Source organism: Crotalus tigris, unplaced genomic scaffold, assembly GCF_016545835.1.
Source record: "Crotalus tigris isolate CLP2741 ecotype Arizona unplaced genomic scaffold, ASM1654583v1 scf7180000024401.5802323, whole genome shotgun sequence".
NCBI lineage: Eukaryota > Metazoa > Chordata > Lepidosauria > Squamata > Viperidae > Crotalus > Crotalus tigris.
In genome coordinates this window covers 2,796,726-2,814,030 of record NW_024100569.1, presented here as the reverse complement: position 1 = coordinate 2,814,030, position 17,305 = coordinate 2,796,726, and the positions used below count along the sequence as shown (strand labels likewise).

The following is a 17,305-nucleotide window of genomic DNA, read 5'->3' as shown; positions in this document are numbered from 1 at the left end:
TGTCAGATGGTTGAGACTAGGTGATGTGCCTTCTCTGCCACAGTCCTTGCCCTCTGCAACACTCTCCATTCAGATTTGAGGATGGCCCCAACCCTGTTGGCCTTTTATAAGAAGACCTGGTTTTGTGCCCAGGCCGAAGGCCCCAAGTGTGTGAAGGGTCCTGTTTTCTGGTTGTGTTGACATTTATGATGAGATTTTTTTTCTTGGCTGCCATATATATATATAATTTTGTAACTGTTTTTAATTGTTTTATGATTGTTCGCTGCCCAGGCTCAGTTGTTTGAGATGGGTGGCTATAGAAATGGAACAAATAAATATTTATGCAAATAAAACTGCATTGTTTGGAGAGCTACATATTAAAACAAATACAAATGCTTAAACAAATCTTGAGTATGATGAACTGAATTTGAGTCACACAGATGAAAAGTTGAGGAAATATCAAATTCATCCAATTTATATAAGTACAAAATGGTGAGAAGCTAACATTGTCATATAGTTGCTTCACCCATTTCTGATATTCACATGGCATTCCTCTAATGTGCATTGGCTTCTTCAAAGCTGGATTTCAATTCTTGAGATAGACTATCAAGGCATGGAATACATGCCTGACACCTGGGTGATGGGATGAAGAAAACCATTAGCTCAAGGAAAACCATGTAGCTTCAGAGGTGAGGATTTGTTTTTGGTCAAGCCACTGGCACAACTTGAGTAAACCATCCAGCATCTCAGTTCCGTTGGCCTATGGTGCAGCGTAGAGACACTTCATATGAGTAATACATGAAAGATCCAAAAGAAGCAAAGCAGTGACAAGACATACAGACACACAAAGTGCTTGTAAGTGTTTAAAAGTAAATGAAAGTAGTAGGAAAATACAGTAGAAATATGATAACACCTGGGGAGGAGGTAATTGTTTCTAATTGTCTAGCTGGTGGGGGGTACTAAACGAGCATTACAAATCCTATTCTCTCTGGGAGGTGATTGAGGGAGGTTCACTTACCTCTTTGGGCAACTTCCATTAGATGCCTCTCTTAGCTTTTAGTTAGCAGTTTTCATTCCATCTGACTGTGGCACTGGAAGAGCTGGAATGGCAGCAATAACTCATCTAAGAGATCAACTCCATTTCTTTATGTGTTCAAGTGAAACCTCCTAATGTGAAGAACTGCTGCTGGTTTTTCTCCTTCCTGTTTATGAATCTTAAAAGGGGGAGGGAGTCGTCTTCTTGTGGGCAGCGATATTCTTGAATGATTCATCTCAGGCAAATACCAAGAGTCTTTTTAACTAACCAAGGTTTTAAAAGGGCCACTTAAAATACATGCTTCTTTTAAAATCAGAGTTATTTTGTTTGGTCATAGGAGAAGCTTTGCATTTGGCCAGGGATTTTGGCTATACTTGTGAAACTGAATTCCCAGCCAAGGCAGTCGGAGAACATCTTGCCAGGCAACACATGGAACAGAAGGAACAGACAGCAAGAAAAAAAATGATCTTAGCAACAAAGTAAGTTGTTTAAACACTGCTTTGTTCACATGTGAGTCTCAAAGCTAACTACTTATTTTAACCCTATACTAAGCCTCCAAGGCAAATGGTCTTGAAGTTGGGTGGATTTCACAAGTCAATATAAATAATTAAAAGTTAAAGCATCAAAGGTAAAATTTATTTATATTGTGGTACTTTAAGGTGTGCACAGACCCAGAAGGATGCATAAAATAACATTCCTTCATATATACCTTAATGCAGTCAAGTATGCATCTGTGATAGCTATTCTGACCAGAGTTACTAATACATCAGTTCACGTTGAATTGAGATTTATTTAGAAAGAAATATTGCAAGGGATATGCTCCATAAATCATTTCTAATAATATATTGGCAGTCAAAAGAAAACATTTTGAAAGGCAACAATGTCAAATATAGGATGCCAAATCACTTGGCAGGGTACTTTTCCTTATCTTTAAATGTAGAAATGCTTTCCTTTTCTTTATTTTGATTTTCGTTTCATGGTAAATAAATGCAGTTGCATCCAGCATTCTATCTCTACTGTTTCACTAGGCTAATTGGATGGCGAAGGACAATTGAGAGAGAATGAGACTTTTTTTCCCCCTCACAGATTTGTTGATGATGACTAGAATCATCAACCACCTAATGGATCACAGTTAAATGATGTGATCATCAAATAATGATATCATCATTATCCTGTTACAGTTGATTAGAACTGGAGCAGAAAGAGTCCCTTTCTTTCTTTCTGGGAAAGCTAAAGCTTTATTTATAAAAATTGTGAAAATGATGTCAGAATACACCTTCAGAAAGTTCCCCATAGATATATCGATTGGGGATTCAAAGCCTATATAATACAAAAGTTGTTTCAAGTTCAAAATGGATTGTGCCACCCTTATTACAGGTGTTCCAATACTTATTGATCATTCCAAAGGTTTTATGAGCTTGAACCTCATTTAGATTTGGAATATTTCTGGAATATTTGAAACAGTTCCAGTAAAATTGGAGCAGTTGGTTTGAACTTCAAGCCAAGTTTTTTCAGTGCTAATATTTTGCGCGTCATTAATGTCAGCAAGTTACATGAACAAATTCTAGATTCTGCAGTTAACAAAGACATTGAGGGATAATCCAGAGAGTTGAGCTGCTGCTACAGCAATTTGCTCTTGCAATGAAACATAGAAATATTTGTTACATAAACATATTTGTTATCAATGGAATTCTTATTTTGTTATGTAAATGAAACATTTGTCAAACAGTTTAAGAAATATTGATAAACTGTGGATAGATATTCTGGATTTAAGAAGGCATTCTTGGGGAAAAAAACTTTCATACATACTTTCTGTAGTAATGTAATAATCAAATCACCTTAATCATAGATGTGAATTTAGTTTGATTTACAAGTAAATTCTACTAATAATTCTCAGCTCAGTTCTAGAGATTATCAAATTGTTCAGTGAGATCTTACTCAAACAAATATGCCCAGGTCTGCTTTATATTTTTTTCCTTTCAAGTTTGTATTAAGTTATGGGACATAGTAAGGTGTATTTGATCTCCTAATTTATCATTTTTATTGTACAGTGGACAAAATATATCAGTTGCATTGAATGAAGTCATGCTGTTGGCATATAAACAAAATACTCAGGTAATTCCATTGGCTGCAACAGGGACTTTAAAGTGGTTTCTTCACAACTCTGTGGTTCATTTTAGGATTATAATCTGATCCACAAACCATTCAAGGTGTATGACATAAACCAGATTTAAGTGCTCTTATGGACTGTATGGGGCTTAATTTATAAGAATCCAGTCCAATTTGTTTATCAATCAGGCTGCCTACATTATATTGCACTAGTTCTAAGTGTGTGCTTATATCCAAGGACAGAGAACAGCCATATCCACTAAGGCGTGTCTTTGTATTTTTCCATGGCCATGTCTTCAAACCTGGTGACAAGAAGGAGGTTACTGCAAAGAATATATATACTATCAAAGGATTTCATGAAAGTAGCAAGCTTTTTGTTTCCTTTGAAAGGGAAACCTCTTTCCTACTTGATGTGTAACCTCTCTTCAAAGAATCCCCTTTGGCTATATCAGCAGGCCACAATCCAAAAAAAATCACCAAACTGACTTAAAGTGGCAGAAAACAAGCCTCCCCTTTTTATTAGGCCACATGCAGACATTACAATCAGAAGTTCTAAAATGCACAAATATACCAGAGGCAAGCTGGCCTTATTATAAAGGGCTCTGTAGCTTCCCAAAGGAGCCATAAAAAAAACAATTACACTGCCATGACCAAACAGAATCTTAAAACATTTACTAAGACAAAAGCAAGCCAACTGGTGCATCTGCATAAGTGGCCATGAACCATTTCAAAGGGAGCCTTTTCTGCCAAGAGAGAGATAGCTTTGCTTAATCTGCTACCTCCGAAGGAAGGCTCACTCTAGCTGGTTTCATTACAGCTTTTCAGGATGTAAATTTTTCAAGATGGGGATAACAGAATCTATGTGTGTTCTGCTTTCATTTCCAAATAGTACCTGGCCTATTTAATTTGATTTTTTTTAATATACAGCTTTAAGAGGAAATCATGAAAAAGATAAGAAAGGTCATTTGCCAGACTAGAAATCTATGGGATGCCATCCAAATGTGTCTAGGAGAAAAGGTCTTGGTGGCTTCTGGCTGAAGAATGCCTCCAGTTGAGGGTGCGGGTGTGGATTGTGTGGATTGTGATAGTTAGATCATCTTTTCCGGTGCACCCCAGCCAGTAACTTATCAGTTATGAATGATGCTTCTCAAGCCAGGAGTTCTGCTTGGCTCTTGAGAAGCAGGTTCAGAAGCAGGGAGAGGGGAGTGGAGAGGAGGGGAAGATGAACACATATCAAAAAGTGAATGGAGCCAAGACAATGAATGAGCACAGCCAGGACACTCTCTTTAAATTTACTTCAGATTGAATTTGTTTTAATTCAGAATAATTGATATGATTCCTCCCCACTTCTTTAATACTGTTTACATTCTGGCACATTAAAAAATGGCACATTATAAAATGGCAATTCAGTGGCCACTTTTGGAAGGGTTCAGAGGGAACTGCCAAAATTTTAAAGGATGCATACTTCTGTGGGGTCCCATATTATAGACCTTGTTCTTGGTAATCTTAACATTTTAGCTCATCGAGATTTTTTTTTTTCTGTAACAATCAATGACAAAGGAAGAAAGTCAACTATTCTGCTATTCATTTGCCTCTAGTGCAATTCATTCTTATAGTAAAAATTTACATAAATTTACATTGCCTCCAGAAGTTGTGAATGCCCCAACACTGGAAGATTTTAAGAAGAGACTGAGCAACCATTTGTCTGAAATGGTATAGGGTTTCCTGCCTGAGCAGGGGTTTGGACTACTAGAAAACCTCCAAGGTCCCTTCCAACTCTATTATTATTGTTGTTATTATTATTGTTGTTGTTGATGATGATGATGTTGTTGTTGTATATTGGTATAATTTTGCTGAGGGAAGCATGCGTGGTATGAAACTTACATATTTATTCAATGAACATGGTAAGTAACCTTAATGAGTATGCATCTATTTTGATTCTAGGCAAATATGTAAAGAATTCCAGGATCTCCTAAGTCAAGACAGGTCACCTTTGGGCTCCTCAAGACCTACTCCAATATTAGATCTGGATATTCAGAGACATTTAACACATTTCAGGTATGACTTCCAAAATCTATTTAATGGAGTAACTTTATAAAAAAAAAGTTCTGAAGTGTTAAGAATACTTCCTCTGTTCAGAAGTATGCAATGTGTTGTATATATGGAGATCTTCCCCATAACTGACTAGCCTCTGCTATACTGTATAAAAGCTCTTTAATATATATAAATAATAATCTGGTGTGCTGCAAAAGGATTGTGTCAGCTTCTAGCATCTTCAGTGTGCTTTCAGCATGTGCCCACATCTATAATCCCCATTGAATAAAGCAGTAAGGACACAGATCTAATAAGACTGAGCAATTATCAATAAAATGTATGTGCTAGTTTCAGATCCGAATGAGGATGTCTGAATAGTTTTTTCATTATTTAAATATGGAAGACAGAAGAAGTGCACACTTCACTGCTTTCTAATCCTTGTTCATTGGGTGAAAATATGCATAGCTCTTTGGGATATGGCAAAGGAAACCTTTGTGTCTTCTTGCACATGTCCTGTTCTAAGAAAAAGATGAGGAAATGAAAGAATACTCCAGAGAGAAGCAATCCAGGGGAAAGCTAATATTGTTCAGGATCTATCCAACATCTTACAACAAGTTTTGTGGTTGGGACCATGACTGCTTTTTAAACTCCTCTAGTGATGTGCTGTTAATGCAGGAAGATGCTCCATTGGTTTAATAATAAGGTTGTGTTTATGTGTCAAATCATTATATTATATTTCTTTTAAATTAGTATTGCCAGTCTCCTTGGGTTTTTTTTTTATTATTCTTCATTTATCTCAGCTGATAAAATTGTCTAGTTGAATACACAGGGTTTTGTTTGTCAGAGAAACACAAACACAAAACTTTGCCCTTAGACTCACATAGGCTAGGAAGCTTTCCTCAGGTTGGTGCATTCAAAGATGAAGCAGCCAAAAATGCATGGGATTGTGGCATATATGAAGACCACACAATTGAGGAAAGCTACAGTAACAGAATGGATTGCCCAGATTATTCATTTAATCCCAGACTGCAGTTTTTCTATAAATAAGCAGTCAGGTGCCCTCTAGTGATCCTTGAAAGAACTAAATGTTTCTTGTTCAAAAGAAGTAGACTTGATGTCTCATCCTAAGGAAGCATGAAAGGAAGGAATATAAACTTACACTTTCATTGTTGCCTCTAAAAGAGCATTCTATTTCAAATACAATTCCACTTTTGCCTAAGTAGAATAATGTGAGAAAAATTGCTTAGCTTTTCCCAGATATCAGTTATAAAAATATGGTGGAATGGTACCATGGTTGGAGCAAATACACATGAAGCATTATCTTGTATCTACTGTATGATGCAAAGATAGGCTTGATTTTTCTAGCAATTATTTTGTAAATTCTAGAAGTCATACAATTTTTAATTTAGTCCACATAGAATATGATCTCCCTATCCTATAATAGCATGTAAGTTTCCCCCAATTATTATGTACTATATTGTCTTCAAAACAAATAGAAATATAAGTATTACCCTTAGAACACCCATAATGTTTCTTGATTTAATTGAATTTCATGTGTTTATTCTAATAACAGCTTGTAGAATTTTTGGCTAAGATCAAGTGTAGTACTACAAGAATAACTATGAGCTCTAGTTGCCAAATCTTCCTAGTGATCTCTTCATCCTCCTTCATCTTGCAGTTGCAAGAGTGACACAAAAACACTAGGTAGACAAATAATTTTCTATGACTTCTGCCCAAGAGAATGTCAAGAGGACAGGATTCCCATTAGTAGCTACATGACCAGGTTGCACAGTTTACTGTGATCTTACTTCCAACATCTGGGTAAATGCCTGAAAAAAAGATCCCTGCACTCTGTTCTCTAAACACATAGGCTTTCACAGTAACTAATTTTTTTTTGCAAAGGTCTATGTTGCCTGCTATGAACATGAGACTATCTAAACTAAAAACCAAAGAAGAGCCCAACTGGATCAAGTTATTGGCCATTCTGCATCACACTGATTAAATGTTTTCCAGCAGTTGATAAGCATTGATAAAAAGATGATAGCCCTCCTCTGCTTTGGTTTTCTAACAGCTGATATTTAAGATATGCTCTCTGTAATTCATCCAGTACATTTTCTAGTTCTCCCTTTCGAAGCCATCTTAATTAATAGCCATTACCAGGGATTGGCATCAGATTTCATATTTCTAAAGCATATTGTTTACACACCTACTTCCTTTTTTCAATATTGAAATTTAATTTCAGTGGAAAGCCCTAAATTCTGTGGCAGAAAAACTTAATCCCATCTATATTGCATGATGTTTCTTACTTTAGCCCTGTGTATTTCGTGCATGCTTTCATGCACCTGGATCATCTCTCTTTTTGCCCCATCGTTTGTCTAAGCTAAAAAGTACAATTGTGAGAAGGAGCCGTTCTACCCGCCTCATCATTTAGGTTGCCCTTTTTTGTGTCTATGCTGCTCCACTAGACACAATACATTTTACGCTGGTTTAATTGTAATTAATCTCAGGATTAATCTGAAGACTATTAGGTGATGAGTGAAATAATGATGGCCATGCATAAGCATGGCTGGTTAAAAAGGCATTTGTAATTTTTAAAAAAATCTGAAGGTGTCGCCCCATGTGGATTACTGTAAAGCAGTGTTTCTCAACCTTGACAATTTTAAGGCATGTGGACTTCAACTCCCAGAATTCCACAGCCAGCAATGCTGGCTGTGGAATTCTGGAAGTTGAAGTCCACATGCCTTAAAATTGTCAAGGTTGAGAAACACTGCTGTAAAGAATGGAGTGGTTTACTGTAGATCCCCGTTTCATCAACTCCATGGAATGCTGGTAATTTCTCTGAAGTCGAGGCCTGAGATGAAACACTACAATTATCTTTTAAGATATTCTATGGTGTGCAGGTAGACGCTGTTGAAATCACACGGTCCATCCCTGGAACCAGATGTTTTTCATATGAGCAAGGCTTAGCATAGAAAAATGTGACTCTTTTTGAGTATCATCCATCAGCCACAGTATGTTGTAAATATTTGATAGCAACTTCTGCTGCTAGCGATACCCAGATTTGGCCATTGTTGGAAACTGGAGATAGACAGATGGCATCCTCCTCTTCTTCTCCCCCTTCTCTGTGGAAAATGAAAGTATTTCCTTTGCAGAAGGACTAAATTGTGTCAGCCTTGAGGGATGGAGGTGGAAGGGTCGGGTAGGATGTGAGATACCTTATAGATGCTGTTGAAGAAGAGTCCAAGTCTTGAGGCCAGTTGGGCTGCTTTGATATACAATGAAAAAATATCATTAAAACATAACATCAAGCTCTGAGAAAACTGCATAATGACTAGAAAAGACTAGCAATAGACCTGACTGCCCCTCCCTTTCTCTTTTAAGATCCCTGAAGATTCTTGGCAAGTATGAACAAACTGAGTTCCTGATGTTCAGGATTTTCTCTATAATTAATCTATATTTTATCCAGAGGGAAGAGTAGATTTCTAACCTATGCTGAGAACTTGCTTGGCTCATTGAACCCTTTCAGTATAACCAAGTAGTTGAAATGCTTTTTTTTTTTAAGATAATATTTAATGGCAGTGTTTGAGGATGGGATGCCTTCTCTGCCCAGAACTAAATCAAGTGATGATCAGTTTTCTATTTCTATAAAAGGAATGATAGTGGCCTAGCTTGGACTCATTCATTTGGATCATACAATATATTGGCCAATGTGGCCCATCAGCACAGACATTTTCAAAAACTTCTGGCAGCAAATCCTGAGATAATTCTGAATGGAGAAAGCCTAGGCTCCTAGATTTTGGTTGCACAAATCTGGGTGATCATTAAAGACATAGAAAACATAAATTCTTACTAACAGCAAATGGTCACCTGGCAGTTTGTAGCTCTAATCTAGTAATCTAGTCCTAAGAAATCCAGTCCAGGAAGTTTTTCTTAGATTCATCCACAAATGAATACAGAGTCATGTATTGTTGAAGACCATGGGCTTCTTGTTGGCTCGTCAGCTGGTTTCCTGGAAAAGAGGCCACAAATTTTTAAAGGAATAGTCACTGGATACTACAAAAATGTTCCATATATTCTCCCTGCAACATTTAAGCAGAATATGATTTATTATTTAACATATTTCTATTCTACCACAATTGAAAAGACCTTCTGGAAACTGCAACATTTGCGGTACTTTCAATCCATTCCCTCTAGATGGCAATGCAGACATCTAGGCTGGGATGTAACCAATAGGTTGTCAGCAACTTTTCAGGGAGAAATAAATATCTCACCTGGCCACTCGGACTATTTTGTGCATCAGTGTGATGCATTATGTCCCTCACTGGTAGAGTGCCAAAGCATTTACGCTTTTCATCCTATTGTTTAACATCTACATAAAACCAATGGGGGAAGTCATCCATCAGTTCAATATCATCACTGCACTAATAATCAGTTGTGCATCACCACCCTGGGCTTTATGGATAATGCTATGGAAATTTTGCCTGGAGGCTGTAAGAGTTCTGCATAGGACAAAATAGACTGAAAATGAACCCAGGTAAGATGGAGCTACTGTTTGTTCATCAAGATTCTCAGTCAGCTCTGTAGGCTTAGCACTGAGGGATTAGATCAATTACTCTGGGTACTCTTGGAATCAGACCTACTACCGAATAGAAAGATGGAGGTTATGGCCAGGTGCCAGTTTGTGCCAATAGTCATACCTGAGGCAAAAAGATCTCATAAGAGTGACAAAATACCTCTTTTATTTATTTGATTGATTGATTGATGTGATGCCCAACTCATCTAGGGGTGACTCTGGGTGATTACAAACATTACTTTTATGGTTAAATAGAGAAACTTCATTACTACATGGCTGGACTACTGCAGTGCATGAGGAGTCTTGAAAGCAGTCCATTTATTGGCAGGTGCTCCCTGCAAAGAGCATGTGATGCTATGGACTTTCCATTGTTTACACAGTTTCTGGTGCAGCCTAAGAAGCTCATTTTGACACATGAAACTCTATATGATGCGATGCCCAAGTATCTGTTGGACTTCCTTCTCTAAGCAGAATCAGCATGTCCAGTGTGATTCTCTTGGAAGAATCTCTTAGTTACATCTCATTCCCTGTTGCAGCACCCCAGCCTTATGGAATAATGTTACTTTAGAAGTGAGGCCTGCCTCTTCCCTTACAACATTCCAGAACTTAGTTAAGACTAAGATTAGCTGCTTTATTTCCTTCTTTATTGCTTTGGTTACTATTCCTGTACTATTTTATTATGTTAATTTTTAGATCATTTTTTGTCATCACCATCAATTAATTAGTTACTTTGGTTTACAAGCTGTTTCAAAGGCAGGCAGGGACCTCTTGGTAGTGGTGAGTTTATGAAGAGGTCAACATGTGCTTAGGATCAAGTATCATCATTATGCTAATGATAGTAAATGGTATATTTCACTGTTTGACCATCTCAGTGCTGCTTTCCCAGTACCTGGTGGCTGAATGGGGAAGAAACAGCTTTGGCTTAACCCTGACAAGGTTAATTGGCTGTGGGCCCTAAGAGCTCCACCTCTACCCCTAGCACCTAGTGCTTTGCCAACTCTGGCTGAGGTTACACTCCCTAAATCAGAGCTGGTGCATCAGCTGGGGTTTCTCTTGGGCTCACAGCTCCTGCCTGAAGACAGCTGTGGCTGATATACATTTCACAAATACTTACCACTTGCACCCTTTTAAGTCTAAAATAAATGAAGCACATTCACTTTGAGGGTGGGGATTATTTATTTCATGGAAACCGACCCTTTAACACCTGAGGAGGTAAGTCCATTGGTAACCATATGCAATTTAGGGTGAATTTCTTAGTGTGCATTTATGCAGACTTGCATTGCATTGGAGTTCACACCACTTCCATTGACATCATATCTGCCTGGATGTGTTTGCTGGGGGCTGGCAATTTATAAATTTGTAAATAAATAAATATAATAAATATTTTGGTAGCAAGTTTATCTCTCTCTCTCTCCTTTATATACATTTTATCTATCTATCTATCTATCTATCTATCTATCTATCTATCTCTATCTCTATATATATTCTTTATATACATTTCATATATATCTTTATATACATTATACACACACACACACACAGGATACATATATGAAATATGCACACATATATACATATAGTAAACTCTTCCTATTTTTCTCTTTTTTTGCCTGCTTTACAGTTTGATTACTCATGGCTTTGGAACTCCTGCGATTTGTGCTGCCCTAAGCACTTTCCAAACTGTTCTAAGTGAAATGCTGAACTACTTGGAAAAACACACAGCGCACAAAAATGGTGGAGCACCAGAATCCGGCCAAGGACACAGCAACTCAGAGAAAGCCCCACTGAGGAAAACGTCAGAGGCAGCAGTGAAAGAGGGCAAAACAGAAAAGACAGACTAGCAACATCAGGCAGAATCTATTTCCAGAGAACTTTGCTGTTATTTTTTTTTAAAGAAACATATATCTATCTAACTATATCTATATATGCCTGTATATCTCATCTAGCTCCTGTGGACCAAACTGAATGGGGGGAAAGAAAAAAATTGTAAAAAATCCACCAACCCAGACAACTCTAAGGACACCAACCATGTGATGAGACTATCCATTTTTAAGTGTTGCTCTTGAAACTGCTGTGTGTTTGTGTGTGTGTGTGTGTGTGTGTGCGCGCGCGCGCACGCACGCACATGCATTCATTTAATCATTCCAAACATTATACCAATGCACATTTTCCTGGCATTTCTAGACTCCAGAAGGCTGTTCAGGATCATGAAAATACATCATCATGGGATACACTTGTACCACTGGGAAAAATTGTATCACTCCACCCATCTGATGGACGAAACACAAACAAACACCTCTTTTCACTTCTGACATCATATGAAAGACCCCGGACTGAGAAATGAAAAATATCAGAGCTCTTAAGAGTACAATCACTGCATTGTCATGACTGATGATTGGAGGCCTTGGGAATGTATAAAGGATCCTCGTCAGTGCTATGTCAAAGCCCATCAAGGTCCTGTCCTTCCCATTCAAGGATCACCCTCAGGATGAAATCACAGATTAGAATGAATAAGCCTGGACCTTATCACCTTTTTACCTCTGCTTGGTGTAAGTCTTTCCCATTTGCATTTCAACTCATTAGCCCATTTTCATCTCAGCAAGAAATAACATATAGTCACGTATGCTGCTGGTTCAAAAGAAGAGAGTGCAGAGGACTAATGTATTATTTTGATATTTCTGGGTTTTCTTGCCTCCTTTTTCATAACAGCTCTGATTCAACACCAGATGTTCTCCAGGTGGTGGTAGAGAGCAGGCCCAGGTTATTCTTCCTTGTTTTAGTTCTCTGGGGCAGATCCCCAGGAATGCCTGGAAAAATAACGTATATGCTGAATTGTTGTAAGTAAGTAGGTTCCGGGCATCCTTGACTAGGCAAGATTCTCCTAGCACAGTCTGCATAAAGGGTGCCCATTGCTGCAGATGTTGTCTTGTCATAAACAAATTGAGGGTGTAAAAATAAACTAAGGTGACCATCCTTAGAAGACATACTCATGTACGGGTTCCTGGCTCTCATACTGCCATGGTAATATGCGTGATATGGTGATATGCTTACCAGAAGCTGTGAAGAGTTCTTTTTAATCCAGGAAGGAAGTAAAACCCCAAGCGGTAAAGTCTGCCCATTCAAGTCACCAATGAAATTTATGTGATAATAATATAGAACTGGGTTGCCATTGTCATCTTCCAAGTGGGTTTCTTTAAAGTATTATATTTATAAGGAAATTAATGCCCAGCTTCCTGCTTTGTGGCAGTTTATAGCTATCTAATTTTAACCTAGTCTAAAGGCCTGGAATACTAACCTCACCTAACCTACTCCCATGAACTTTTTGAGATAAGCCAAAATCAGCTTGGTTAGATTTATTTGTCAGGACTGAGTCACAAATTAGCAATGGTGGGATTCAGATATGTGAACAACTGGTTCTCTGTGTGGATGCCGCTTCCGGAAGTCCATTCTGGGCCTGGGCAACAAAAAATTAGCTACCAGTTCTGCCAAACTGGTGCGAACTGGCTGAATCCCACCACTGCGGCGTGTAGGTAATCTTCATTTAGCAAACACAATTGGGACCAGCAACTCAATCATTAAGCAAAGCAATCACTAAGCGAAATTGCCACTGTGCTTAAGATCTTACTTCAGTTTTCCTTTGCTTTATAGACCTGTGAAGGTCACAAATGCAAGGATTGATTGTAAAGTTACTTTTTCATCATGGTCAGAACTATGAATGGTTGCTAAACAAGGCAGTAAGTAAACAAGGACTACCTATATTGAAATCTCATCCAGTATCCTGGCACAGTTCATTCAAAACCCTTGATCTGCCTAAGCATATTACTGCCTTGTTATATAAAGCTATTATGGGCCAATACGCTGCATCTAGTGAGCATATCTTTCAATAGGACACATTTGTCCTCCCCCTCCAAAAAAATCAACCACCCAATCAAAATTAAAAAGGTACAAATGTAGTTCCATCAAAGTCAATGATGTTATAGCAGAATCCAAGCACTAAGCAATAATTGTAATTTCACTCAGATATGGCTAAACTTATGATTTTTTAAAAAAAAGAAATTGTAGTCATGTCCTGTAGGCCATGTGAGTGTATTCAAAAATGGATTTAATAAGCTTAAATTCAAAAATGAATTTAATAAGCTTAACCTTGCTAGGTAGAATTTCATGTGTCTGGTGTGGGTAAGAGATCCAAGTCTCTGGTCTGATCTGTCACTTGTTAAGATTCTGGCAGCAGCCACCAAATAATGATAATAAGATCTGTCAATGACTGCTTTTACTAAGAAATGTTACTCTACATTCAAGAAAGAGAAGATGTTTTCAGTCAGAATGGCTAGGTCACTTGAGATTGTACATTCCACATTCAAGGGTCCACTTGTTGTCAAAAGATTGCCTATTATTTTAGGGCCTTTTCCCTAATTTTGAAATCCTGGCAAAAACTTCATTGAAACTGTATAGTCCTTTCCTGGTTCAATTCATATTTAAATATCTCACTAGGTCTCTAAGGGACCAATTGGCTCTTTCTGTTTTTATTGATTAATGAGTAAGCTCAATATCCAAAGATCCCTTTTCTCTGTCTAACATACAGCCATACATAGGACATCCTTCACATATTTTTATACAATGCATATCTAAAAAAATAAATAGTGTGGAAACCACTTGTCTGAGACAAAGAGGTAAGCTGCAGCTGAATATAATATAGCCTGAAGCTTCATATCACCGGAGGGAAAAATTATTCGTTGCTGTCTGATGTGTAGTATGACTGTTTCGCCTTTAACTTGATGATCTATCAAACAGGAACAGATATAGTGAATGGTCTCCCTCAAACTTCTGTGTAAATACGACATCCTGTTCATACTTGCTTTCAAAATTTCCTCACAAGCATGATTGTTTCGTAGAAGCACTGCTCTGATGGCACTCTCTTTTGTTTGGGTTTTTTACTTGCATTCTTCTCTACTCTTGGTGATTTTTAATAAAAGAAAAGGGGGGGGTCCTTTTTTGCTCTGGACACTAATCCACCAGAAAGAGATGAGGATTGTTCTCTATCAGTTGATCTTCAAAGAGATCGTGCTCCTTGACACTTGACTTATAAAAGGGCAAGAGAAACTGACAGCAAGGGATTTCAGGCCAATAGAAATGCTCTGAGAGATGACTTCCAAATAATTTTTCTCCTGGCTGGATTGCAAATCAGGAGACTGGGAAGAGCAGGGGGCTTTCCCACATCAGATAAAGGTCCGATTTCATTTGCAGTTTAAAATGATTTTAATTCAAACCCACGACTTTTCCTTTTGTATGATGGACTCTGTATAGCAATCATTGTACTTGTACAGTATTTAAATGTGAGTGAGCACATAGACACAAGCAAGATGTCATGATTTCCCCTCCCATTTTGATGGGATCCTTTATAATTTGGCAATGAAATGCATAGTTCTTTTTCTGTTTCTTATATGACTTGTTTATTAGACATGACCCTAAGAAAATATGACCCCATTTAAGTGAACATTTCACAGCAATAAAATCAATGCTGATTTTATGTACTTGGAAATAATTTCTAAGCAGCAATAACATGTGAACGTCAGAGGTGTTGCCTTTACCACCATCTTTCTGGCTAAGAGAAATGCAGGTAGAATTGTGTTGCCTACCAATCAATCTTCCTGTCAGGTTAAATTGCTACCTTAATGAGCAAACACTGTTTCAAAGTAATTAGCGGGATGTGTTAATCTAAGTATCAAGTAGAATAATGAGAAGTTCCCATCTTATTCATCTGCATTCAAGAGTTCCACTAAATGGAGTGAGTCTTACTTCCAAGTAACTGTACTTAGGCATAAAGACAAAGAATCTCTTGACTACTCTTAGCCCTGAAGTCCCAGTTACAGATACCAAAAATGGTAGTCCAGGGAAGACTTGAAAGCTTTCAAAGCATAATATTCTACCTATTGGGTCCGATAACTTTCATGGTCGGGAAACGGAGAAGACAAAACAATGAAATAAATTTCATCTTCTTTTTCAGTAGTTCAGCCCATCTCTCTAAATTACCACTCAAGAAGGTTGACATCTATCCAGGTACAAAAGAGCCATTTGATTCCTAAGTATAAATTGGGTCAGGAGGGTGTTTTTGCCCTATGTCAGTGGTGGCGAACCTATGGCACGGGTGCCAAAGGCGGCACTCAGAGCCCTCTCTGTGAGTATACGCACCGTAGCCCCAGCCCTAGGCCTTCAACTGGGTTTTATAAAACCTTTTCGCTTTAGGCCTCTGCCCTATGTGCAAAAAAAAAAAAAAAAGGTTCAATCAATCAGTCAATTTCAACTTCTCGCGGGAAAAAAAAGATCTTGCAAAGTTGGAATTGATTGATTGAACTTTTAGTCCCACACAGTCTGCCATTACCACCGCAGCCATGCCTACCCAATGGGCCACACCCAGCCAATGGGCCACACCACCCGGCACCCGATGATGCATAAGTGGGTTTTGGGTTGCAGTTTGGGCACTCAGTCTCTAAAAGGTTCGCCATCACTGCCCTATGTAGATACATAGCATTGCAAACTGTCTATGGAAACCATTGTGGAGGGAGAGAAAGGTACTTTAGAGATATTTCAGATAGAAACAAGGAGGGATGCAGAACTATTTCATGTTCTCTTTTATCCCCTGTGCCAGGGCTTTTCAACCTTTTCACAGATTGTACCACTTTTAGGATATGGCAATATTCTAGTACCACCAGTCACCTGGCAAGGTGTCAAAAATGTGATGACCAAAAAAAGGGGAAAAAGTGATAAAATACAGGTAGTCCTCAACTTACAACAGTTCACTTAGTGACTGTTCAAAGTTACTACGGCAATGAAAAAAGTGACTTATGACCATTTTTCATTCTTATGACTATTGCAGCATCCCCAGGATCAATCTACATTTGGATGCTTGGAAATTGATTCATATTTATGATGGTCACAGCATCCCAGGATCATGTGATCCCCTTTTGCAACCTTCTGACAAACAAAGTCAATGGAGAAACCAGATTCACTCCTCCTTTTATATCCCTTCTTCTCTCCTCCCTCTTTTATATCCTCTCCACCCTCCTTCTTTTATATCCTCTCTTCTCTCCCCTTCTTTTATATCCTCTCTTCTCACCCCTTCTTTTATATCCTCTCTTCTCACCCCTTCTTTTATATCCTCTTTCTCCCCCCCCCTTCTTTTCTCTTTCGTGCACCTCCAACTTATTCCTCTCAAAGCTGCACTTCTCCACTTCTCCATCTCTCTTTTGCAGTCCCCTTCTCTTTCCCCCCATTATCTGTTTTTCCTCTCCCTCTCCCTCTCCCGCCAAAACCCTCTCCTTTTATAGCCTCTCCTCTCTCCCCACCTTTTCTGTGTGCACCGGAAGTGCCAATCCTGGGGCTTCTCTCTCACCCCTGCAGCAATGCGCACTGATCCTGGGCTCCTGCCAAGCCCCATAACCCAGCAGAAGCACCAATCACCTGTAGCTGCTCGTGCTGATCCTGGGCTCCTGCCGAGTCCCCATAGCCCTGCAGAAATGCCAATCAGCTGTAGCTGCACGCATTGATCCTAGGCTTCTGTCGAACTCCCATAGCTC

At 38.5% G+C, this 17,305-nt stretch overlaps 1 protein-coding gene across 1 annotated transcript in view; it reads left to right on the top strand.

Annotated features, from left to right (window-relative positions):
• TFAP2D (transcription factor AP-2 delta) overlaps positions 1–15,220 on the top strand; it is a 42,394-nt gene extending 27,174 nt beyond the window's left edge. Inside the window, exons 5-7 of the mRNA XM_039329662.1 lie at positions 1,353–1,494; positions 5,069–5,182; positions 11,353–15,220. Of these exons, the coding sequence (XP_039185596.1) occupies positions 1,353–1,494; positions 5,069–5,182; positions 11,353–11,572 (476 nt within the window). The 3' untranslated portion in view covers positions 11,573–15,220. The remainder of the gene's footprint in view (positions 1–1,352; positions 1,495–5,068; positions 5,183–11,352) is intronic.
• The last annotated feature ends 2,085 nt before the right edge of the window (positions 15,221–17,305 follow it).